This window comes from Ahaetulla prasina, chromosome 5 (genome assembly GCF_028640845.1).
Source record: "Ahaetulla prasina isolate Xishuangbanna chromosome 5, ASM2864084v1, whole genome shotgun sequence".
NCBI lineage: Eukaryota > Metazoa > Chordata > Lepidosauria > Squamata > Colubridae > Ahaetulla > Ahaetulla prasina.
Genome location: NC_080543.1, coordinates 107,239,176 through 107,264,559, shown reverse-complemented (window position 1 = coordinate 107,264,559; position 25,384 = coordinate 107,239,176). Strand labels below are relative to the sequence as shown.

Sequence of the window (25,384 nt, the reverse complement as noted above, 5' to 3'; positions counted from 1 at the left end):
CATAATACTGCTAATGAGCTTTTGTTTTTACTTAAAAATCAGCAACTAGACATGCTCAAATAAAAAGAGAAGCTGGTAGAAATGTTAAATACAGGTAGTACTCCACTTACAATAGTTCATTTAGTGACTGTTCAAAGTTATAACAGCACTGAAAAAAGCGACTTATGACTGTTTCTCAGTTACAGCCAATGCAGCATCCCCATGGTCACATAATCAAAATTCAAATGAGTAGCAGTGTCCCCGGGTCATGTGATCATCGTTTGCAACCTTCTGACAAGCAAAGTCAAGGAGGAAGCCAGATCCACTTAACAAACCAGGTTAAATGCAATGATTTGCTTAACAACTGTGGCAAGAAAGATTGTAAAATGAGGTAAACTTACTTAACAACTGTCTTGCTTAGCAACAGAAATTTTGGGCTCTATTGTGGTTATCAGTTGAGGATTTGCATGATATGCTGCTCATTCCCTTTTTCCCGTTCCAGTAACTTTATTCGGCATTCCAACAATCCATAAAATCATCTTTTTACATTCACTGTGAATAATGGCAATTAATAACAATATTAAACTTTTAAATATTAAATATTAAATTTAAACTTTTCATAAGCCATTTTAAGGAGATGCAGATGTATCATTGTTTGAAAACTTTATCCACATTAAGTGAAATTAATAACTGTACTCTTACACAGCAAATGAAGAATATTAACAACCAGCCTAGTAGCTTGCTAGCATCAACTGTTTTCAAGTCTTGGAATGACATCTGTCCTTAATTATATCCAGCTGGGATCACGTTTCAATGACCAACATGGACAGATTACTGGACCTCTAAAACCTTGCCATCATTGTAATTGACGTTTAAACTATTTGAAGTTTCTCATTAAGTCTGTTTTACAAATTAGGTGCAGATGTAAAAAACTAAATGTACAGTACCAGGGGAAATTTGGTCACCTGAAAGCTCAGGATAAAATGTTTTTACCAAGAAGCAAGACACTTATTTCTATAACAATCAGTTCATATAAAAAAGGAAGCAGAAATAAAGACCTCAAAAAGTCCTTCCAGGATTATGAAAATAAATCTCATAGATATTAACTATGTGATATCCCATTTTTGTTCAAGAAAAGCTTCCCTTAACTCCATTCTCTTCTTAGGAGGAGAGAGACAGTGAATTTGCCAAATAACTATTTTTCTTGTCCTGAAACTGATAAGAACTGTGATGTACTCTCAACTGAAGAGCACCAGGTTGGAGAAAGTTAATAAGGGGGGCAGAGGGAGAGAGAGGAATGGTCAGATTTACATTCCACCCACCCCAGTCAACCATCTGCTGCAAACTTTGATTATATCAAAACAGTGGCCTGGGGATACAGATGTCGTGTCTGTTTATGTACTTACATCCCAGCATCTGACACAAATCACAGGTTTCGCTCCATGATGTCATAACCATGCTTCATCACTTGTTTCTAACTACCCTCCCCCACCAACCATTATAGGAATTATTCAAAGACTATATTCCAGAATCAGACTGAATGAGAATCACTTAAAAAGCAGATTATCAGCTGATCAGAATACAGGTAGTCCTTACTAAATGATCACAATTGAGATTGGCAGATCTGTCACTAAATAACAGTCATTAAGCAAAACATGTAACAGTGCTGGACTTACATCAGTTCCACTCTTGTCATTAAGTAAGACATCATGGGATTGCAACTGTCAGCTTTTCAATTGATTTTTGTTTTCAGAAGCCAGCTGTGAAACTTGCAAATGACAATCAGGTGACCACAGGACAAATTTTCCACCATAAAAATCCTCAGAACTTTTTATGAGTGGGCTAAGAATGCTCTGTTTGTAATACTTAAATTAGCACACCCAACACTGCAAGCCACAGAAGAACACACTCATCCTTGTTCAGGTAAGCCAGGAACTGGAGCATCCACTCAATAGCTTTTACAGTATAATTTTATAATTATACTGTCTTCCCATTCCCACCACTTTCCAATATGATATCGCATAACATATCAACAATATATATTCTAGCACTCAGTGCAAATGGCAGAAACTGATTCTAGTTCCCAATTCATTAACAAGCAAGATACTTAAGAAACTGACAATTGAGTTCATTCTGTAAAACCAATTTTCTTAAAACCGAATTTGATTTGTGCTAACATTTGGGTGATGCCAAAATTCAATTAGCAACTAAGTATCATTATCATTTTCAGCAAATACAAGCATTTTAATTAAAAGTTTAAGCAAAGCAATACAAATAATACAAAAGCAAAATATTCAAAAACATTTGACACAGGCATGGATAAGAGCAACTTAGATGAAAACTTCAAAAATCTCAAATCTTATAGAAACAACATTTTACTCAAATAACTTTTGGTGTATTGAGATTCCATTTTTTCCATTAGAACAATTTTTTTCAATTACGGTAATTTTTCAATTAAAACAAAAAAAGCAAGAGATTACTCTAGTGTACATATTAAAAAGCAATTGGCAACATTTTGAAAGATACAATATTATTGGTCATTTATAGTTTAGATTTGTTAAAATTGTGTTTGCTAAAATATTGTAAGACAAGATTTTTTTTCTCACTCTGATTAGCTGGTTATAATATATTTCAGCATTCATTACATTAGCTCCATCTAGTGTTCAGAAAAAGCAATTCATAGATAAGAGGCAATCAATGTAAAAAAAATTTTCAGGGTCAGTCCATTAATTAAGGTAAGCAGAAACTTGGCTAAAGTTGAAATAATTTTTGTCCCCACCATTTATCTTTGCCTATAACACAAATTACAAAAGAGCAAAATGATGTCTGTCAAAAGTGCTTATTTCCGACTGCAAAGACCAGCCTGATGGACATTAGACAGAAAAAAGGCTGAAGTCAGATGTCACATCAGCAATCTGTGTAAAATAGCTCAGCACCAGCAGATTCCAAGGCAGCTGGACTCTCCACTATAGTGTTTCTCTATTTTGGCAACTTTAAGCTGTATGGACCTCAACTTCAGAACTCCCCAACCAGCATGTCATGCTAAGAACCCATGATATATAGGATATTGACTGCCTTAATTTAAATGAAGGACATTTGTGGAAGAAAAAATAATTCTCTCTATCTCACATTAACACACCAGGAAGGACAGATGCCACTATTTAGTTTGTCAAAAGTCCTATCTCATTGAGCAAGCCACTGATTTTATCAAGATCTGCCCTAACAATGCTATTCTGTCTGCTTCTCTTTTCCCTAGAAATTAAATTCCCTGCAGTTTATGCCCAGTTGCTCTTTGCTTTTAAATGTTTTTAGCAATTGTAAACTGCCCAGTCATTGGGAATCAGGTGACATGTACTTTTATTACTATTATTATTCCTCTGATTCATATCACAGTGCGGTGTTCTGAATTCATGGCTTCACTTCTAAGTAAGCATGGACAGCTCTTGTCATTCTTCATCCCACCCTTCCTCAAGCTAAAACTATGCTGTTTGAAGATTATGGGATCTAGCATCTGCAAGAATTGCAGAGCCAGACTGGTAGAGTTGTTAAAATACCAGGCTTGAGCCTGGGAGATCATGAGTTGCAGTCCCACTTTAGGCACTAAGACAGATGGGTGATCTTGGACCAGTCAATCTCTCTCAACCTTAGGAAAGAGACAGTGGCAAACCACTTCCAGAAAACCTTGCAAGAAAACTTCAGGGAATTGTCTATGGAATTGTCAGGAGTCAACACTGACTCCAAGGAATAATAATAATAAATTGGATTGTCACTTGGAACACAACACATCAGATATCACAGTTGTTGAAAACCAAAATGTACAATTTATTGACATTGCGGTACCAGGAGATGCCAGAGTTGAAGAAAAAGAACTGGAAAAAATCATGAAATATTGCGACCTGGCCATCGAAACTACACGGCTATGGATGAAACATGTAACAGTGATACCCATTGTCATCGGGGCACTTGGAACCATGTCCAAGAATTTTATAAGATATATCAACAAATTGCCGCTTCCTGCAATAACACCAGCAGAACTGCAAAAAACTGCGCTACTTGGAACATCGTACATCTTAAGAAGGTACTTGGTTGATACTTAGGACACTGGCAGCAAGTTGTACCAACCATTAGCATCAGTCAATGGTATTTGTGATGCCTTTTTGAATGTTCAGTTGACTGAGTTTCAGGTTTAATGAATAAAGATAACAATAATAAAAAAAACAACAAAGAAAACTAGAGGGACCAGTTGACCGTCTTTAAAAAAATTCCACACAATGATGATTATCTTATCATCATGAACTCAGTTGCTGGTGATTCAAGGATATGCAGCATGAAGGACTGTTGTCCATCTTGTTTTCTTGGGAGCAGCATGGAGGTCATGCGCCGCTATCTTCTTCCAGTCTGACTTCCCAATCTAATTGTAAAACCACGGGCTTCCAGGTGTGTTTGCCCTCCAAGGACAAACCAGGCTGGCTGCTGCTCAGCTATTGCAAAATCAGACAAAATCGACACCCTGGAACACGTGTACCATAATTACATTTGAGGCTTTCTCAGTCTCAGCCCCTTTAAGTTGGATGGACTTCGACTCCCCTGCTGGTTCTGGGGAATTCTGGGAGTCCACTCAGCTTAAAGGTGTTGTGCACTGCCATAGTTTAAAGGGGTAGCAAAACTATTCCCGAGCAGCTCCGCAACATCAGGAATCAGCTGCCTTGGAGACGGCTTTAAGAAGTGGCAACGGAAAGGGGGACAACGGGGAAAAAAACCCGCCAACCTCCCGTGCCATTCTCAGAAAGCGCACGCGCAATCCCCTCCACCGCGACACTCACACTCGACTCCTGCTCGCTTTCGAACCGGCCACCAGGAGCCGCCGTAGTCCCATTCCCGCAGACGCCATCATTCCCGTCCTTCGCCTCACTCTGGTCCCGCCCTCGTCCTCTCCTATTGGTGGAGTAGTTCTTTCGCCACCTGTGAGACACGCAGGCGCGGAAAATTCCGCCCCTTTTGCTTGCCCCGCCCCTTCGAGGAACTAAGGAAGGAGGGGTGTCGCGGAAGCTTCGTCTGCACGTGAATCTTCCGAGCCAGAACAGCCGCGGGCCAGATCCTGAGAGTGTCGCGGCCGTGCTAAACAAAAGGGAATTTGTTTGCTCTGAATAAACTTGCAACAGCGTGCATTGCAGAAGAGTTCACGCGAGAATAAGAATTGCGGGCAAGTTTTAATAGAAACCATGGCGGTCAACGAGGCTTATTCCGTGATAAAGATGCCCGGCAACGCCCGAGGTTATCTCTTAATTATTTAACGCGTGCGAGAGTAACTGCGAAAAATGCATTAGCGAAAGGCGTGGAAAAAAAGTGAGAACTAAGCAATGGGCATTTTGCGGAAACGTTTTTTATTCAAAGGCTTGCGGCGCATAAAAAGAATGAGTGAAAAACATCAAAAGGAGCTCCGTTTCTGATAATTACTAATCAATTTTTTTTTTGCAATGTTACAGAGGGCGGTAACGTTAAGAGTGAAAATTTAAAAAGATTTTAATCTTTTTATTGTTGTATTGTCCTGCCCTTTTCTTTCCACCAATTTAATTGTGTCGCATTCTCGTGGCTGTCGGGACAAATCCCTGCAATTTTTCTTGGCAAGGTTGTTTTTTGGGTTTTTTTAAGAAGTTGTTTGCCACTGTCTTTTTCCTAGGGCTGAGAGTGTGACTGGCCCAAGGTCACCCAGCTGGCTTTATGTACTAAAGTGAGATTAGAATTTACGGTCTCCCAGTTTCCAGTTTGATGCCTTAATCCCGCAGGTTGCATTTGCAGAAACGCGTCTCATATTTAATAAAATGTGGTTGACTGAATTAACTCCAGTGCCTGGAGCTGTTCACTGACCACACTATGGCATTAATCCAATGCATTTAGCCCCAATTTACCAGTGTGCAAACTACCCATAAAGGTTAGCAGCCTTATCCCATAATCATTATTGCAGGAGTTCCGTTAAATCTTAACGAAGATATTGAGCAAAGGACATTCTTGTAGATTAACAGATACTTAAGGACTTAATTCCTAAACTTGATGGTTCAAAAGCAGATGCTACTAAATTGTGTGGAAAATTTATGTTGGCCTTGCAGGGCATTCCAGATAAGAAACCACCAGATCAACTAATTATAATTCATTGTATAGATATATACAATCTTATCTGACTGAAAGTTCTGTTCTCTCCCTTTTACAGCCTTAGAGCCTCTATCTGCCTTTAAACTATTCTGCCACTTAACTATTCCCTTGGCAGAAACTCCCAAGGTTACTCCCACATACTATTACAATTTATACCTAAACAAATCCACATCTTTTACAACAGGTCTTCAAACTTTGCAGCTTTAAGACTTGTGGACTTCAACTCCCAGAATTCTCTAGCAAGCATAAGTCTCCACAAGTCTTAAAGCTGCCAAGTTTGGGGACCCCTGCTTTACAACATCAGCACTATTGATTTGCGACCAGTTCCAGTTGGTGTTAATCAGGAGAGGTCCCACCCTCAGTCCCTACTATGTAGGGTGCCACTCTCTGCTCCCAAAATCCAGTTTTTTCTGCTGCAGTGCCTGCTTTTTGTAACATCATTCCCACCTACCCCAGGGAAGACTGGCACTAACCATGTTGGCTTTGTTGGCACTTGGAAGATGTGGTCTTGCTATCTTACCTGGAGATCTGGTGACGTTGGTGGAAAGCCTGCAAATTGATTGCATGTTAGGAAAGAAATGGTACTGTCAGCAGGTTTTATGGGTTTTTTAATAGTTGTAATTGTTTTGATGGCGCTTATTTTGGTGTTAACTTTGTAAGCTGTTGTGAATGGCAGGTATTGAAATGGGCAGTTATTATATAAATGTAATAAATTTCTAACATGTCTACCAAATGATAAACAGAAAGAATTCTTTTTCTTTCAGACCCTAAAAATGTACATTTTTTCATCCAATATTTTTTGTATTTTATCAGGAAAAGTACAAGGAAGCAGAGGAACAAAAGTCTTGTAAGACTTTTGAGCCCAAAATTTCTGCTGTTAAGTGAGACATTTGTTAAGTAAGTTTTGCCCGATTTTATGACCTTTTTTGCTACAGTTAAGTGAATCACTGCAGTTGCAGAGTTAGTAATTTGGTTCTTAAGTGAATTTGCTTCAACATTGACTTGGTTAGAAGGTCACAAAAGGGGATCACATTACTCCTGGACACCGCAACCTTCATAAATATGAACCAGTTGCCAAGCACCTGAATTTTGATCATGTGACCGTGGGGAGGCTGCAATGGCCGTAAGTGTGAAAAATGGTCGTAAGTCACTTTTTTCAGTGCTGTTGTAACTTCGAATGGTCACTAAACAAACTTGTAAGTCAAGGACAGTGTTTGTACACTGTACAGTGTTTTTCAAGGTTTTTTGCCCATGTTGTTCTTCCAAACTTGTTTTTCTCCTGTGGCCCGTCTGTCTAGGTTCTGTTACCAGACACAGATATAGAACAGTAACTGGTGCATTATCTGGTATTGGCAAAACAATATTTGCAATGCAGTATATTTTTCTGTGGCTTCTTGGCACATGCTACACATTACACATTTCACCTGCTAGCTACCCTCTTGAAATATCCTAGAATACACAAGGAGCCATATCCCCTGGTTGAGAACTGCTGCTTTTTAAGATACAAGATCAGCCCTGTTTCAAAATTTGCATGCTTTCAGCAGGGCTGGAACAGCCTACCTGAAATTCAAACTGAGGCACTTCGTGCTTGAGAGAGATGCTTTGCATGTCTTTTTTTTTTCTCCTGCATAACATTTTTACTGGAAGCCTCCTTGAGAAATGAAAGAAATGCCTGAAGTCCTGCATAAATATAAAAGGACCTGACCTTGCTCAAGGCCCTCCAACTACAGTAGCTTCCTGCATTTCCCTTTGCTTCACTCACTCATATAATCCATATAAAGAGTTTGAGGGCGGGTAAGCAAAAAAATAAAAAATAAATAAAAATCAGAACAAGAACAAAAAAGCACAGGTAGTCCTTGACTTACGATCATAATTGAGCCCAAAATTTCTGTTGCCAAGTGAGACATTTAAGTGAATTTTGCCCCATTTTACAATCTTTCTTGCCACATTTGTTAAGCGAATTGCTGCAGTTATTTAGTTTATAACAGAGTTAAGTGAATCTGGCTTCCTCATTGACTTTGGTTATCAGCAGGAGGTTGCAAAAGGTGATCATATGATCCCAGGACACTGCGGCTGTCGTAAATGTGAGTCAATTGCCAAGCATGTTTTTTTTTATCAGGTGACCATGGGGATGCTGCAACAGTTGTAACTGAAAAATAGTCGTATCACTTTTTTCAATGCCATTGTAAATTTAAATGGTCATTAAATGAACATTAAATGTCAAGGATTACCTGTAGTCAAGAGGTCTGTTCTGCCAGGAGTCTTCTATTTAAAATTATTCCCTGATTCCAAGGAAACCTGACATACAAATTTGAATATATTAAAGGAATTCTTTAAGCCAGATACTTTATACTAGCATTCTCAATCAAGGATGCTGCTTCACTTTTATAGCAGTTAAAACCAACATCCAGCCCTGGTATAATTACACAAATAATTTCACTAAAGAGGACCCAAGCTACAATAATAACTATTTAGCAAATATTTAGACTGGCTGTTAAAAAATCTGAGGAATATTGGCATGGCTTTTTAAAATACTATGTAAGGTATTCTGGATTGAACATTTGTGTAAATGGAAGTTTACAGGACCAAATTAAAAATTCAGGTTATTAACAAAAGATATTTTATTGGATTTTAATATTCACACATCAGTTTATACTCTTTAGAAATACTAGGAAAAAAAACCTTAGGGTCATCTGTTGAAACATGCAATTACATGGCAACAGGTGTGTTTTTCCAGAAAACATGCAGAGATTATTAACAGGTAACTTGCTCAACTCAAACAACTCAATACAGTAAACATGTTTCCACTGCAATTTTCAGAGATGCAAGTGGATTAATTTTAATTCATCTAACAAATTTACTTCTTTACTTGAAGCAAATAGTTCTATTTAAAAAAAACAAATCCATAATCCATTCTGCATAATATGTATCATTACAATCTGCAGGGAACACAATTGGTAATACATCTTGTTTCTATTTATGCAGATTTTTTCATCATATTATCCAGTCCCTTAATTTAGTTATGTAGAGGATTAAGAGAGAGACTATAGTATAGTTATGAAATGTTATTTTTAACTAGTGAATATTACATTTATGTAGCATGATTTACTCAAAAACATAACCCAATCTACATATTTAAAACTTACCAATATATTTCTATTTACAGGATTTTATGCATTTATTTATAATGGGTAATAATCAACGGAACATAGCTCATTTATTATGAATTGTTTAGGTTGCAGAACTTGGGAGGCGCAGAGTCTCAAAACAACACCATTAGAACCAAACAGAATTGGGGGGGGGGGGAGGAGATAGATTTATGGCCATGGCTTCATGTGAAACAAAAACATTCAAACTACAAGCAAATACACTGAGTAAACCTTCAGAAGCATGATAGAAATAAGTTCTTTGCTTTGAAAAAATAATCAATCCCACTCAGCAAACCTAGAAAACTTTATTTACAACTATTCTTTCAGAAGAATTATTAAATCCTGCAAGGCAGCACTTATAACCAGTCATTAGAATTTAAAAGTCCCAATATAACAATATTTACAAATGCATACATTTATATTCAGTCTTCATTAAGAATACAAAGTGAAAACAGATTGCAAAATTACAATACAAATATTTGAATGAGAGAAAATGTATATTTATCATTCAGAAAGTACTAAATCAGTACTTTAGATAAAGCTTACATTCTTTTCCAAAATCATGTACTTAAATTAGGTTGATAGTTTCTGCATTGAGTATCTTCAATCAACTTTTACCACACTGTATATCTTGGTCACAAACCAAAAGCAAGCGAAAAATCCAATTGTTCCTACAAATAAACACAAAACTGCATCAATATTCATATGTGGTCATCTTACACTAATAAAACAGGCCACAAAAATTTATAATTTTGCACATTAGCGTGTTTATTTTAATACTTTCTCTCTTACAGTACATCATGATTACTTTTTTAGGAATTATTTATATTTAGGGCCACAACATTAAATCAGCACAGAGCCAAAGGCAGCTTGCTTGCCATATGGCAGAGGTGTCAAACTTGCAGTGTCACAGAAGCATCACCTGACATATCGGGACATTTTTCCCTTTCGCTAAACCGGGCATGTGTGGGGCCAGCATGTGACTCAACCGGCCTGCGAGCTGTGAGTTTAACACCCCTGCAATATAAGCGCTGAGCTCTATCTGCATTTCCTGAAAGAGGAAGTTATGTGGAGCATGACTGCAGACCATCTCTCATTAAAGTTAAACATCTCCCCACATCTGGAGGAAGATGAGATAAAGCTAGCACAGGGATTTTTGCTTTGGAAAAAAAATAACCATTTAGCTAGGAATCTGCATTAATGACTTTTCTTCTTTTTCTGTGTGGGGCATTTCCATGTATAATTAGAAAACCAAATATGGATCCTCAGCCTTCCATATTTTCTGCCTGAGCATGAAAGCAAACCTTTTTCCACTCTTTTTTTTTAAAAAATTGTTCATTTAACAGAACAAGAGGAAAAAAGAGAAAATAGTAAAAAGAAAAAAAAAGCTATCTATAGGCAGGTTTTCATATTATTTACAGCCTGAAATATTAAATTGTATCTCTTATTCTGTTAAGTTAGAAACATCATGCTTTATTTTGTAAATATTCTTGTAACTTGGCAGCTTTATCCTCGGGTAATTATTTATCTTTACTAAAGCAACCTTCTTACATTTTAACTTTTGAAGTTGGAAAGTGCAATGTATAGTCATAACCCAGGTCTTCAAATTTGGCCGCTTTAAGACTTGTGGACTTCAACTCCCAGAAGTCCTGGAGAATTAGCTGGCTGGAGAATTCTGGGAGTTGAAGTCCATAAGTCTTAAAACTGCCAAGTTTGAAGACCTCTGTCATAACCACACCCCAAAGTGTCAACCTATTCCTATTTCTTCAGAATTAAGATCTCCTAAATTTACAGGCGCTTGCATCCAGTGTGTCCTTGATTACTGTCTTAAAGTATCAGCACCCACTGAAGTTGGGAAGAAACCACTTTGGTCATATATTCAAAAAAATGAAAGAAAATTTATGTTGCTGTTGCAAAATTCTGTAGAATTGGTAAGGCAGCACAGAAAAGCTGGCCCAAATACTCAGAAGGGTGGAACGGCCTTGCTTAGAGTCAGCTTGCCTGAAAAAACCATAAGAAACAAAAATAGCACTATTTCATCCCTGGAAGCAGAAATCTGAGTCAGTACAAAAACCCTAATGAAATAAGATCACCTCTGCAGAGAAAATGAGATTTGGAAAAGATAAAGAGGCAAAGAGATGGTCCTGGACTTTAAAAGAATTGTGGATCAATATATGAATGGTTTGGTTCCTGATTTCACAATTTTTGGCTGATTTTAAATCTACTATAATGCGTATCACTGACCAGTTCTTGACACAGAAAGCGATTATAGAGAGAATCAACGTTTGATCGCTGTTCATGGTTGAAAAAATAACCAGTTGCTCAGGTAAACGACTACCGGTTTAAAGTATCAAACAACTCTTTGAAATATAAGCTGCTAAATAGTTAAAAAGGTGGCTCAGGGGCTAGGACATTGAGCTTGTCGATCAAAAGGTCAGCAGCTCAGCGGTTCGAATCTCTAATGCTGCAGTGTAATGGGGTGAGCTCCCATTACTTGTCGCAGCTTCTGCCAAACTAGCAGTTTCGAAATCACGTAAAAATGCAAGTAGAAAAAATAGGGACCACCTTTGGTGGGAAGGTAACAGCGTTCCGTGCGCCTTTGGCGTTTAGTCATGCCGGCCACATGACCACGGAGACGTCTTTGGACAGCGCTGGCTCTTCGGCTTTGAAACGGAGATGAGCACCGCCCCCTAGAGTTGGCAATGACTAGCACGTATGTGCGAGGGGAACCTTTACCTTTTTACTAAATAGTTAAAAGCTGCCAATATGCATTTCTGTGCATTTCAGCTCTCCTTCGCAGAATATGTAAAAATTCTAAATCCTGTTTCATATAGCAGTGAGTAATGAGTAAATTACTAATTTCAGAATAATAAGATTAAGGACAAGCACCGTTTCCTTTTGCTCCTGAAAAGCCTCATGTGTCATGTACGTTTAATGGCATTTTGGAGGGTTTGAAAATTCACAATAGTTTTACGCATTATAAATATTTCAGCAAAAACTGAATGATATCGCATTGATTTTTTTTTCATATTAGCTCAGCCACTGATGTTGAACAGATTCATTTACTATGTCAAAGACACAGTTGTGGACCTAGCTGTGAATCGGATTTGTCGCGTAGCTTCCAGCAACTTGCTTGCTGTGTCAGATCAATGACCCAGAATGCCATATGAGAAGCAAATGCCCCAAGCATGTGCTCTACTGCCGTGACAGCAGGGCACCATCAAAACCCTTCTTGAGGCTGACCATTTTAAACAGATGAGTAAGCAGCAATATAATCATTTGGATACAGCAATTAGGAGGTCCTTGGTTTGGCTTTTATATCAACTTGACAGGAACTTAAATGCCTCTAGGACTGAATATCCTAGGATGTTTCATTTTAGCCTTGTGAAATTTATGATGTGCTTTTTGATATAGAACCTTTTTTCCTCATGAACAATTGCAGGTGGGCTGTGGGAGCAAAAATTCCAATATGTGAATTGGTATTTAATTCAGTATGGTGAATTAGCAGAAGATTCACTGTTGCAAAGTTTCTTGTAGTACAAAAGCAAAGGGGTGTCCACAGGTGTAATCAAAAGAGGCAAAAAGCAACCCCATAATGTATTCAAAACTTCACCCATTTTTATGTGCATCGCCCACAGAAAACAGGCAAGGCTTCTATCACGCTGCCATATTGCCATCTTGACTTTTTATTTTACCATACTCTACGGATACCCTTAGCAAAGACTCAACATAAAATCTGGAAAAAAGGTTTTTTTCCCCCTTCTAAGGGAGTCAAATTAGCCTGTTATGCTAATTGAATATTTTTTATTCACTTGTAAGTATTAGTAGTTGTGGTAGCAGCAGCAGCTGCATGCATAGATTGCACACCTTTTTTTTTACACTTCTAAGTATTATTACATTTGCCTGACAAAATTACATTTTAATAATGCCTTTTGCAAAGCAGTATGTATCCATTTAAATACAGGGCATATTATCAGTTTACTTTCACGTATCAGTAACTAAAAATAAAGTTTGGGAGCATGCTACACTGTAAGAGAAAAGGAATTTACATTTACCAAGTCAAAGTTAAAGAGACAGCATTAACTTACCTTTCAAGAATTGCCTGCACATAACAACTAACAGAGCAGATGGAATACAGTACAGAAGCAAGTCAAAGTATGAACACTAAAGCATACTGACTACAATGAAGGATCCTAGCACTACAGGTAGTCCTTGACTTACAACAGTTCATTTAGTGACCGTTCAAAGTTACAGTGGCACTGAAAAAAGTGAGTTATGACCATTTTTCACATTTACGACCATTTGAGGATCCCCATGGTCACGTGATCAAAATTCGGACACTTGGCAACTCACTCATTTATGACGGTTGTATCCCGGAGTCATGCGATCCTCTTTTGTGATCTTCTTTTAAGGAAAGTCATTGGGGAAGCCAGATTCACTTAACTGTTAGTACCTTAACAACTGCAGTGATTTACTTAACTGATGCAATAAAGGTCATAAAATGGGGAAAAATTCACTTAACAAATGTTTTGCTTAGCAACAGAAATGCTGGGCTCAACTGGGGTCGTAATTCGAGGACTACCTGTATTGCAGGAGATTTGAGGAACCATTCCCACACAGAAATTATCAAGCTCTTGTGTTTTTAGGGGTTCTTTTTTAATGGAACAAAAATTATTTAAAATATTTCATAACTTTAGACATGACAGCAATTACATGTATTGTGTGATGCAGCCCAGACTGTAAAACAAGAACAAAAATGAAAAGTGGCTATTTGACAGCCAAATTAAAAATCTTGAGAACTTAAACTTAAAGCATAGATACTAATTTATCCCTGGCCTGATTTCAGAAGATGTGATCCACAGCACAAGTATGCAGAATTTCTAGATTACACATACTGTTTCTGCAAGCATTTTGTATATCAAGCAATATTACCTGTAAAAAGGAAGAAGATCAGGACCATTATCATGGTGTAGCCAAAGTACAAAATGGTGCTTGCTGTACCCGTAATCTGAAGCTTAGAAAAGAAGTAATGCACTGCATATATTAGAAAATAAACAGCAGTAAAACCACTCGTAAGAAAGGAGCGCCACTGCCAGTGGTAGTCCTACAACAAAGACGAAAATAGGTATAAAAGTTAGAAATGCTTCTAAAAATACAGAGCTCTCGGGTGCAGTTAAATCTATTTTATACACCACATTCCATTTCATGTTCTGCGAAACACACCTCTTTTTAGAACTTTTAAAGAGGACACCACCACCTGCAATTATCGTGTTGAAAGACATGTTCTCCGTTATAGCTAAATGTAGCATTAAAGGGGTGAATATTTTAGAATACTTCTATAACAGTGAAGGAATGTTGATCAGAGATGAAAGCAAGAATGAGTGATTATTCATGACATAGAGTTAGAGGCTTTTCCTGCCTGTAAAAAAGTAATCCAAGATTGAGAATATATACTGTTCTATACTAATACTTTGTAATACTTTCTATTACTAATACTGATACTTTCTAATACTTTGCTAATCTGTATTTGGGGTTCTTGGTTTAATTGGCAAAACAAAACAAAATATATCTTGGATATTATTTATTAAACAGTTTCAATTATGACAGACAATTTCTGATTCTCTGTTCTAGTAAGATCATAAAAAATATGGTTCACACACAAATCTAAATCTGGTTCACAAATCTAATGTGGTGGTTTCTGGTTTGATATGTGAATCTAGTAGCCTTTTAGTGTTATGTGCAAACCAGATTGTATTAATCTCACCAAGCCGGAGTAAAATCTGGTTTACGATGTTTGAACAAAGCCAAACCAAAACTATTCTTTTATATATGTGGAATACAGTATTCAAGTTCAGTGATTAAGCATTCATTCTGCAGATATTTTCCCAGCCGCTAAGAACAAACTTCTTGGTACTTGGGAAATATTTTTTCCTTCCCCTCATCTCATTAATACCTTGTTAATTTTTTCTAGCCCCACAACACTGTCCCTATGGTAAGACTTTAAATTGTCCCTCTGGGAGACCGTCAGGAGAAAATGTGTCCTCTTTTCTTATCTTATTTTAATTAAACACAGCAAAACATGGATTACCTTGTGACAACCTATTTGGGAAACTTACCTCTGCACATAAATGGAAATAGCAAAGTAGAATAGTAGCCTCAGAACATGTAATAACCAAAATAATGAACACCAGAAACAAGAAGCCAAACATGTAATACATCTGATGAGACCTGGAAAACAGAAGTTTAAATTAAATAGGATTCATACTGTGGCAAGTAAGCTCTTGGCCTTTGAGATCTGAACTTCCTGATGAATGCGACTTTGCTTTTGGCCATTCCTGAGGAGATAACAGTGTTTCATCCAGGTGATCTGGTTGTTGTTTAGTCTGTTATAGCTTTGACTTTGCTTTGTATTCAGTTCCTTAGCTGGCTTGCCTTTGTTGTTTTTTGTACAATATTATCACATTTGATTCTACAGAATGCTGTAATTCTTGTTTCTGGTGTCTTGTGTTTGCTTTCTTTGTTCTTTTTGGGCTATGCTGATTAAGTGGTCTGTCGAAGTATAGTTTTTCCTTTATCTCTTGTGGCTAGCAACCCACAAGCCTAGCCATTAAGGTATACAGGCCTCACAAAGAATAGCCACGTGTTCTTATGGTGAAGGTGCACACCCCTCTTTCTGCTTGGGAGCTTTGCCATTTTTCCTACTTTCCATTTGTAAAGCTTGGACTTTTAATCATGCTTTGCTTTATTAGATTTACATGCTAAATGATATTTTATCCAGCTAACAGTAACTTTTTGTTTTATTTCATATTTCTTTTGATTTTCATTCATTGTTTTACATTTTACCTCTTTGGGGTATACCTATGTTCCTATGTTTTCTCTTTCTTGTGGGTTCCAGTATCTACTTTGGGTCAACAAGTTCTGTTTGTCAAACTGGTTCACTTATTTGCCTGTATATTCAAAGTTATAATCACATTATTTTAAACTGATTAGAACATCGTTATATCATGATATTATGCAACAAGGGGTGGGGACTGATATTAGTTATATCCTTGTAAATATGTATAATGGACACCTGCTGTTGGGTGAAAAGCATTTCAAAAGGTTGTTCCTGATTATATAAGCACTTTTTGAAACTCACTTGCAATTTACTGGTCTAGGGATTCTGACTGGAAGAATCTTTCCCATGATCATTGTCTGTAACTATTTCATAGTTAAACTGGACTAGAAACTGGGGGTCGTGAGGTCTAATCCTACTCTAGGCACAAAGCCAGCTGGGTGACTTTACGTTAGACACTCTCTTTCAGCCTTTAGGAAGCAGGCAATAGCAAACCATTTCAAAAAAAAAACTTTTAAGCAGTTACTGGACAAAGATTCAAAGACACAAATTTATTTCTTTTTCTGTTTAGAAGAAGGCAGAACATCATCCTACAGAGACCTTAAAGCCTTAGTATAAGTTTTTCTAGACTGTTTTAATAAAGTAACCTGCATTGTTTTGGGGTATGTGTATAGTTAAACATATCAATATTCATCAAATGTTGATAGCGATAGCAGTAGCATTTAGACTTATATACTGCTTCACTGGAGCTTCATTTTACCGACCTCGGAAGGATGGAAGGCTGAATCAACTTTGAGCCAATGAGAATCAAACTACTGATCTGCCGGCAGCCAGCAGAAATAGCCTGCAGTACTGCATTCTAACTACTGCACCACCACTGCTCTCATAACACTTGATCCTGTGATGGTGGTCTGACTAAGACCATAGCTGATGGGCAATTAGTAAGAAAAGCAGTTTATACTAATTCCTACAATGCTATTCTATTTAAAGTGCTGCAAATACAAGGAATAAGCATCATTTATTCAGTTCTAGGAAGATCATCTACCGCTGCTCTAATTATCTGCATCCATTAAAATGGCACTGATTTGTAAATTAAGTAAATGTCTATGAATTTTAAAATGCACAAACACTCAGATAAGTTAGATTTGCATCACATCAGAACATTCAAACCACTGGGAACCAGGTGTATTGTAACAGTCAGGGTCTCCAACAAATTCTTTTATATGAATCAGCTTCAAGCTATCACTATATAGCAAACATATCTGTATGAGTAACATGTTCACAACAGTTTTCTTTGCCCATGAGACAGGACAGAAAAATGCAAGAGATAGGTGCAAACCTAAAACAAACAAAAAAATAGCTATGCACTACAAAGTATTCAAAACTCACCATATGCTATTAAGAATGAAAAAAAGTTGTATGAAGATGCATCCAAAGGGCAGAATGCCTCCCATAACAATCCCAGGAAGTGGTTTTGTATAAAATGATTGTTCTGGAATCTGGCGAGGAATCTGGTTCGTACGGACTGGATGTTCTATGGCCTTTAGAGGTATTAAAAAAAAAGGGAGGGTGGGGGAGAGGAATTGGTTTTCAATAATTTCAGCTGTATTTCACACAATCTAAAGTAATGTTTGTCAGCCTCAACAGCTTGAAGATATGTGGAGTTCAACTGCCAGAAATCTCCAACCAGTATGCTGGCTAGGGAATTCTAGAAGTTGAAGTTCATACATTTTCAAGTAAAGTTTGATCTAGAGTAGGGGTGTCAAACTCACGTCATCATAGTGACGTCACGTGATGTATCGGGACTTTTTTCCCCTTCGCTAAACCGGGTGTAGGCGCATTGGGCCGGGAGTTTAACAGCCCTGATCCAGAGCAACAATCTGTTTAAAGCTAGTTACAATTGAATACATTCAAAATACAATAGAAAGTAAATTGAAACCAGAATTCCAACAATTTATGTAATAAAATCAATCATGTTCAAAATAGCTTTGTCAAGTGAAATCTAAGTATCTGTTACAGAAATCTGATCATGCTTTATATTTATTTGTTTTATTAATTTTTATACCACCAATCTCACTGACTCAGTGGCTCTGGGTGACAGATAAATAGGAAACTTAAAAGCAAGACAATGGTTGGTCTGAGCATGGGGATCTTCTCTACCCTGTCAGCCACCCCCAACATAACACACCCCTGTCAGGGCCCAGGCCATGCAGCAGAGCCATGCTTTCAGGCTCTTCTAGAAGGCCAGGAGTGTGGGGGTGGACCTCACCTCCAGTGGGAGAATATTCCAATATGTGTGTATGTGTATATATGTGTGTATGTATGTACTGGTACGTTTGTGTGTGTGCGTATGCATTATATATTAAAGCCTTTCATTTAAAGACAACATGTTCTTGAGAGATGAGGCTCAGCACTTATTTTGCAAACAAGTCAAAGATACAGAATGTACTCAGGTAAAGCCACTTACATTCTTTGTAAAACCAAAGTAGGCCCCAATGAAAGTCAGTGGTACTGATATGCAAAACCAAAGTGCCAGAACAGCAACCAAAGTGCCGAATGGAATGGCTGCTGAGGACCCTTCTCCCCAAAGAATGAGATTCATGATGAAGAAATCTGCAAACACAATGCTAAAAGAGAAAAGGTTTTAAAGCTGATGAAGTTCTATCTTACCAAAATCATATTACAGTTTGTCTAATGTAATGTTAAGCCACATTTACAGGCGGAACAGATCAGGCAAATAGGTCAAGAAAGTCTACTTCTCTTAATGGAATAGAACTGAACTCCAGCAGGAGTTGACATTTCAGCTAAATAGCTTCAAATGTCTGTCTGTCATCTCTGCACTTCAGGGGACAACTGCTTGCTGTGATTAAGCCAAAAGATGGAATACAGGAGCGGTATAGTGTATGACAACACATAAGGCCAACTATCCTGAGATCTGAAAAGCAGCCTAAGGAGTAGAACCAAGGGTCAGTGAGGAACAAGATTGTCTTACAAAGTATTTCTCCAGGTTGATATTGTTAATCAACTTTTCCCTGGTATAAACTAAATACTTTTTTCAAAGAAAAATATATACATATTATGTATATTATATAATACATAATACATATTATGTATTATGATATGCAGCTATATTGTTTATGCTATTGAGGACTTACACATTTAAGGTGAGCTTACTTTATGTATAATTTAACATTAATGATAGGAATTTGCTTACCCAGGGCAAAGGAAAGATGTTAGGAGAACATTTGTCTTCCATTTCTCTCCCCCGAAAGCTATACAAAAATTAAGCCAACAAAGAGAATACTAGTTAAATGTAGTTTGGAGGTATGCTGAAATACATCTGAATACATTAGGCAAAAATGGAATTATTATGACTTTAAGGAAAGACTCATTTTCTTATCCCATTCTCCAATTTTAGCAATTCAAAAGGCTAATTTACTTGCCAGAGAAAATCATATTTTAAAGTCCAGCTTATAACATAGCAAGAAAGAGAAAGAAGAGAATTTCAACATTACATCCAGTATTTAATATTTCTATTTAAAATGATTAAACTTTATTTCTATTAGTTGGTAAATCACCACAGCTGCTGTTTGTACTTATTTATTTTATGGATATGTTTATTGTTTTATAATTTTATAATCGTAAGCCACTCAAAATTACTTGGTTGAGTTGGGCAGCTATAGAAATTGAATGAATGAATGAATGAATAAATAATTTAAATGGCTTTTAATTTTTTATTTGTGGATAGTGAAGTTCAGTCTCAACTGTTTTCAATAAAATGGCTTACAAGCACATATGGACACAATGGAGTCCTTCCACAGTGTATCTACTAAAATAAAAATAATCACTGATCAAGAACCTCAGCAAAGTGTCATAAATTATAAAGTGAATATGGTATTTTGCTTCCTTTCAAGTGACACCACACTAAAGAAAACAACAGAACAATGTAAGCATCGCATGTCAAACATAGTGCAACTTCAAAAGCCATCAACAACTTCATTTTCATGCCTAATAGTGGTCACTTTCCACAGCTTTCCCTTCCTTTCAAATACATCAAAATGAGAACAACTGACAGAGAATTTCTACAAAATAACCCAGCCAACCTGAAAGTTTGCTAGCAGAACGATGTAAACTGGCATACAGCCTTCAGTCTTAAACATTTCTCCAATCTTGCCAGAAGGCAAACATTAGAGAAGAAAACGCTGCTGCTGTGATGGTAATTTACATTAATGAATTTAAGTGCTGTCAGATTAAATAAAGTTTTAAACTTACATTTGTAGAACCTGGCAGCAACGTAACCTGCCGGAGTTCCAAGAAGCACCCACAGGACCACGGCACAAGTCATTAATGCACCTCGATTTGCAGGGGATAAAAATCCCAGACAAGCAAAGACTGTTAAAAGTAGACATACATTTGAAAGATGATTAAAACAGTATTTTTTCCAGATCTACAGCTAAAAACCTCCCAGAAAGATAATCAGTCCATAAAACAGTGTTGTTTTTTAACCTTGGCAACTACCTAGCACAGCAATTGCTGAGAATTCTGGGAACTGAAGTCCATAAATTTAAAAGATGTCCATGTTAAGAAACATTGCTTATGTGACTACAGTTTAGAATACACATCAAGAAAAAATAAGGGGGGGAGGAGAGATGGCAAGGAAAAAAGGCAAGATGGGTGGCACGCAAGTTAAATATTTTAAAAGGTTACAGTGTTTTGTTACATTCTCACAATGATTAGCTGACTTGTATAAAATTCAGGAATAAGAGACAAAAGGAGCCGGTTTCTAGTTATTAGCAATTATATGGAAGCACCTACAATTCCCCCATCCTGGCCTTCTGCACAAGACTAGGTCTTTCGGGGCACAAGGAGTGTTACTATTAATCCTTAGCACCAAAGAAAGATTGATAGCTTTGCAAATTGGTTGAAAACAATTATTTGGGGGAAAAGAGGGCATGTTTTTTTTTTACAGTTCTAAATGTAGCTGTTTTTTAAAATCGGTGGAGGGGCAATAGTAGAAAACGTCTACTTTCAAGGAGAAAGAAGAGCTTAAGAACACAGAGCATCCTTGGAATCCTGCTTAAAAAATTCAGATTTCAGAAATAAACCTTTATTTTAACAGTATTCATACTGCACTTACATAATGTAACAAATGTCATAATTAAAATCTGAGTTCCAGAACCCAGAAAGACAGAAAGCAGCATTCCTTTTCGTGGGGGTCTAAATATGTCACCGTGAACCAATTTCCAGCCAAATTCCTCCTGTGCATCTTCCTGAAAAGGAAATAATCGGTTTAGCATATTACAATAATCTGGCTGATTCACATAATTTATGTTTCCCAACTCTGTCATTTATTATATTTTATTAATCTATCCTTTTTAGACATGCAATATTTTATTTATTCAGTTTCAATAATGTTTCAATTTATTCAATGAGTGCTATAAATAAAATCCTCCTAATCATTTCACATAATCTTCCAAAATGATGGGAAATACAAGCTTCTCCAAGCATTCAAAAGCATGCCTCAGAAACCTCTCATATATGAATCTCAGAATTCTTTTCTATTAACCTGTAAAGGTAAAAGTTTTCAACTTGTCCTACAAGCAAGAATGTGACTTTCCACAGTAAATAGCTAAACCTGGGACACAAACCACTGTACCTTCCCCTAGCACTGATACTCAGCATGTGTCTGGCCTCATTCCAGAATCACAATTTTTAATGACATAGGTCACCCTGGGTCACTTGTTGAGATGAGCGGTTATAGCAGTCAATCAAATCAATAAATAAACAATTTGAGGTCCCCAAGGATGGTGGACTTCTGTGTATCTGCAAATATGTTCCTCAGCCCACACAGGGATCCTATACCATATACTTTTTCTCCTTTTTCCTGATTTGCGTATGAAATCTGATTTGTACAATTTTATCAAGTACAATTCTTCTGCTCTCACATTTACAGCTCAAATAACTTAGCGAGGCCCCTTCTAAGCCTCTCACCCATCACAACTGTGGACTATGTCAGGGGTTCCCAACACTAGGCCGTGGCCCACTACCAGGCCATGCCCATTTGGAATTGGACCATATGTGGTTAGCTGAGCACATCTGCATGTGCGCTCAACTTGCATTGAGTTGCTTTGCTAGCTGCCAGGCAATTGCGTATGTGCATGGCAGCTGTTGTGTCTTGCCCGCCCTCAGAGCAGCCGGGGCCTTCTTACCTGCTCCCGAACACTGAGGAATGTATGCCTCCCGGTCCCAGTCCTGGCTCCATGCCCACACAAACTGCAGAAGAAGGAGAATCTCTCTGCCCCAGCCCTGACTCCATGCCCAGGCAAACGGAGCAGCTAGACCCCTCCCCCTCCTCCACAGCATGTGAGCCTGAGGAGGGTTTATTACCAACAGCTGATTGGTGTGACCCTCGCATCAGAAGATTGGATAGGCGGAGGCAACAGAGGAAGGAGGGCAGGCCTTAATGAGTGCTGAGTCATGGAGCCACACCCCATGGCCTATATAAAGGATCTACTTTCTGGCAGTCTCTGAGTCAGGCAAAAGTCAAACTTATCTTGCTGAAGTCACTTACTGGTCTCCTGCCTGCTCTGAGGACTTTGCTAGGACTTTGGGCAGAGCTGCAGAGGCAAGCCTGATTTGGATTTCCCTGACCCAGCCGTCAGCGGAGGAGTGGGACACGACAGCAGCCTGCCGCTCATGCAAGTCAAGCTGCACACCTGTGTGCTGGCCCACCACTCACACCAGCCTGCTCCTTGCGTGGCCCAGTTCCCCTCTCCCCCCCACTTCCATTGGGCTGCAAAGGTTGGGGACCGCTGGGCTATGCTCTCTCTTATCTGATCATTCATTAGGCAACATTTCTTCAGTCTCCCACAATCATTCCCATATACCATTAGAGACTGTTTATGTTTCCAGCATGCATGATTTACACTTTTGCTTGTATTTGGGAGGGGATGCGTTTCTATAAGTATACCCAGGTTGCATTCTTACTGTTAAATATTCCATTTGTATCTGATTTTCTACTCAAACAGCAGTCAAGAAACCTTTTTCATTTAGGAATATGTCTGCTTATAAATGCACAAATTTTTGGAGCCCAGACCCACATTTCTACTTCCTTACAAGTAGAAATCTGGGAAATTGTTAGCTTCATCTGATTTTGTCTTCTGGTAAGCTGGTCACATTCTCCATCGTGGCTGAATTTCAACCTTTCAAATAGGCCCACCAGTTCCCCTAAATTGTGAACACAATATAACCATAAATTAACTATCAGATATTATTTAATAAGTTTAGCAAAAAAGGAGATTGTTCTTCAAGTGACTATTTTCATTTTTTAAAAATTATATCTATGACAAAAAGTAACCAAAAGGTAGAGGAGGGAAGAAAAATGTTGCCAACTGACACATCCTGCCGTGCTTTTTACACAGCTGAAGGGGATGATGGTGCAACAAATAATATATTCTCTATTAATATCTGCTATTAATCAATATGTCCATGGAAACTGAATTACACCCACAGAAGAATCTGTATTACTATTTTTCTTTAAAAATTAAATATTACACAAAACAGGTGTTGGTCTGCCGTTTCTCCAAGACTGCAGAGTGGGCCAGGATGGGTTGATACAGTGGATCTGGCTGGAGACTAAGTCATAGTCATCTCTCAGGAGGACCCCTTCAAGTGCCAGGCAGTCAATTGGAGCCACTGGGGCTCCGGATGGCAGATGACCCCCTGGCTGAGAGAGATCCTACCTGGAGGAATTCTCCAATGTGGTGACGTGGAGAGAGCTATCAGGTCCGCGAACCACAGCCTCGGTGGCCAATGAGGTGCGATCAAAATGAGTTCTGCACTTTCCAATATGACTTTGCAAACCACTACCAGAATTAAGGGAAGGGGAGGAAACGCATATAGGAGGCCGGGAGGCCAAGCGCTGCGGAGAGCGTTTGTGTCCTCTGTGCCTGGAGTGGGATACCTCATGAAGAAGCAAGGGAGCTGTGTGTTCTGATGAGAGGCGAAGAGGTCCACTTGTGGGTGTCCAAAGTGACTGCAGACGTTGCTGAAGATGTCGGGGTGGAGACGCCACTCTGCTGCGTCTACCGTTGTTCTGCCCAGAATGTCTGCCTGAGCATTGTCTGAGCCGGCAACGTGTTCCGCCTTGAGGGAGAGAAGGTTTGTTTCTGCCCATCTCCCTATGCGGACAGCCTCCTGCATGAGGCGTTTGGATCTTGTCCCGCCTTGGCGGTTGACATGCGCATTTGCCAATGTGTTGTCCATAAGTATCAGGACATGCTGTCCTAGTATTGTTGGTTGAAACTGATGTAAGGCCAGATGAATTGCTCTCAACTCCAGCAGGTTGATGTTGTCGTTGGCTTCTGTTGGTGACCAACGGCCCTGAGCGACTTGGGAATTGAGGTGTGCCCCCCAGCCATAAAGGCTGGCATCTGTCATGATCATGGGCCTGTTAATGTCCATGAAAATGGAGCCCTTTTCTAGAGAGGGGGACTACCAGTAGAGAGAACTCCGAATGGGCAGGGGAACCCTGACCTTGTTTTTTGAGTTCGATGCCCTGGCACACTGATTTGGCAGTAGAAACCACTGGAGACCCCTCGAATGTAGGCGGGCCCAGGGCACTATGTTGATGCAAAATAGCATCTTGCCCAGCAATGCTGATAAGGTGGCCAGGGGTACCTTCGGTTCCCGCAGGATCTGTTTTACGAGAGTCCTGATATTTTCCTGACATTCCTGGGAGAGGAACACTTGTCCCAGTTTGGTGTCAATAATGGCACCGAGTTGTGTGATCCTGGTTACGGGACTTAGATGGCTCTTCGGATGGTTGACAAGGAATCCGTGAGTCTGTAAGACTTGCAGAGTTAGGTGCAAATCTTGTTGAGCTTGTACCAGGGAGGGGGCCTGGACTAAGATGTCGTCCAGGTAAGCTTGGAGTCTTACCGGGACTAGTCGTAGGTGAGCTATGAGGGCGGCTAGAATTTTGGTAAAGCTGCGCAGGGCCAATGCCAGCCCGAATGGGAGGGCACAATATTGCAGATGGCGACCAGCATAGCTGAAGCGGAGAAACCTCCAGTGGGGTACCGAAATGGGAATGTGTAGGTAGGCCTCTGAAAGGTCTATGGGGGCTAAGAATTCCCCCGGACGAATTCCCTCCAAGATGGATCTGAGAGAATTCATCTTGACTCTCCTGTAGACCAGGTGGGTGTTGAGGGCTTTTAGATCTAGGATTGCCCTCCAGCCCCCCGAATGCTTCAGCATCACGAATAGGATG

At 38.7% G+C, this 25,384-nt stretch overlaps 2 protein-coding genes across 4 annotated transcripts in view; both read right to left on the bottom strand.

The window, feature by feature from the left end:
• CLYBL (citramalyl-CoA lyase) overlaps positions 1-4,896 on the bottom strand; it is a 199,994-nt gene extending 195,098 nt beyond the window's left edge. For all 3 annotated transcript variants that reach the window (XM_058185739.1, XM_058185740.1, XM_058185738.1), the window contains exon 1: positions 4,803-4,896. In XM_058185739.1, the coding sequence (XP_058041722.1) occupies positions 4,803-4,873 (71 nt within the window). In that variant the 5' untranslated portion in view covers positions 4,874-4,896. The remainder of the gene's footprint in view (positions 1-4,802) is intronic.
• Positions 4,897-8,732: 3,836 nt separating this feature from the next.
• Positions 8,733-25,384, bottom strand: part of TM9SF2 (transmembrane 9 superfamily member 2) — a 38,980-nt gene continuing 22,328 nt past the window's right edge. The window contains exons 10-17 of the mRNA XM_058185622.1: positions 21,251-21,383; positions 20,386-20,505; positions 19,328-19,385; positions 18,581-18,740; positions 17,503-17,654; positions 15,395-15,506; positions 14,211-14,382; positions 8,733-9,949 (exon numbers count right to left, since the gene is read on the bottom strand). Coding sequence (XP_058041605.1) covers positions 9,882-9,949; positions 14,211-14,382; positions 15,395-15,506; positions 17,503-17,654; positions 18,581-18,740; positions 19,328-19,385; positions 20,386-20,505; positions 21,251-21,383 — 975 coding nt within the window. The 3' untranslated portion in view covers positions 8,733-9,881. The remainder of the gene's footprint in view (positions 9,950-14,210; positions 14,383-15,394; positions 15,507-17,502; positions 17,655-18,580; positions 18,741-19,327; positions 19,386-20,385; positions 20,506-21,250; positions 21,384-25,384) is intronic.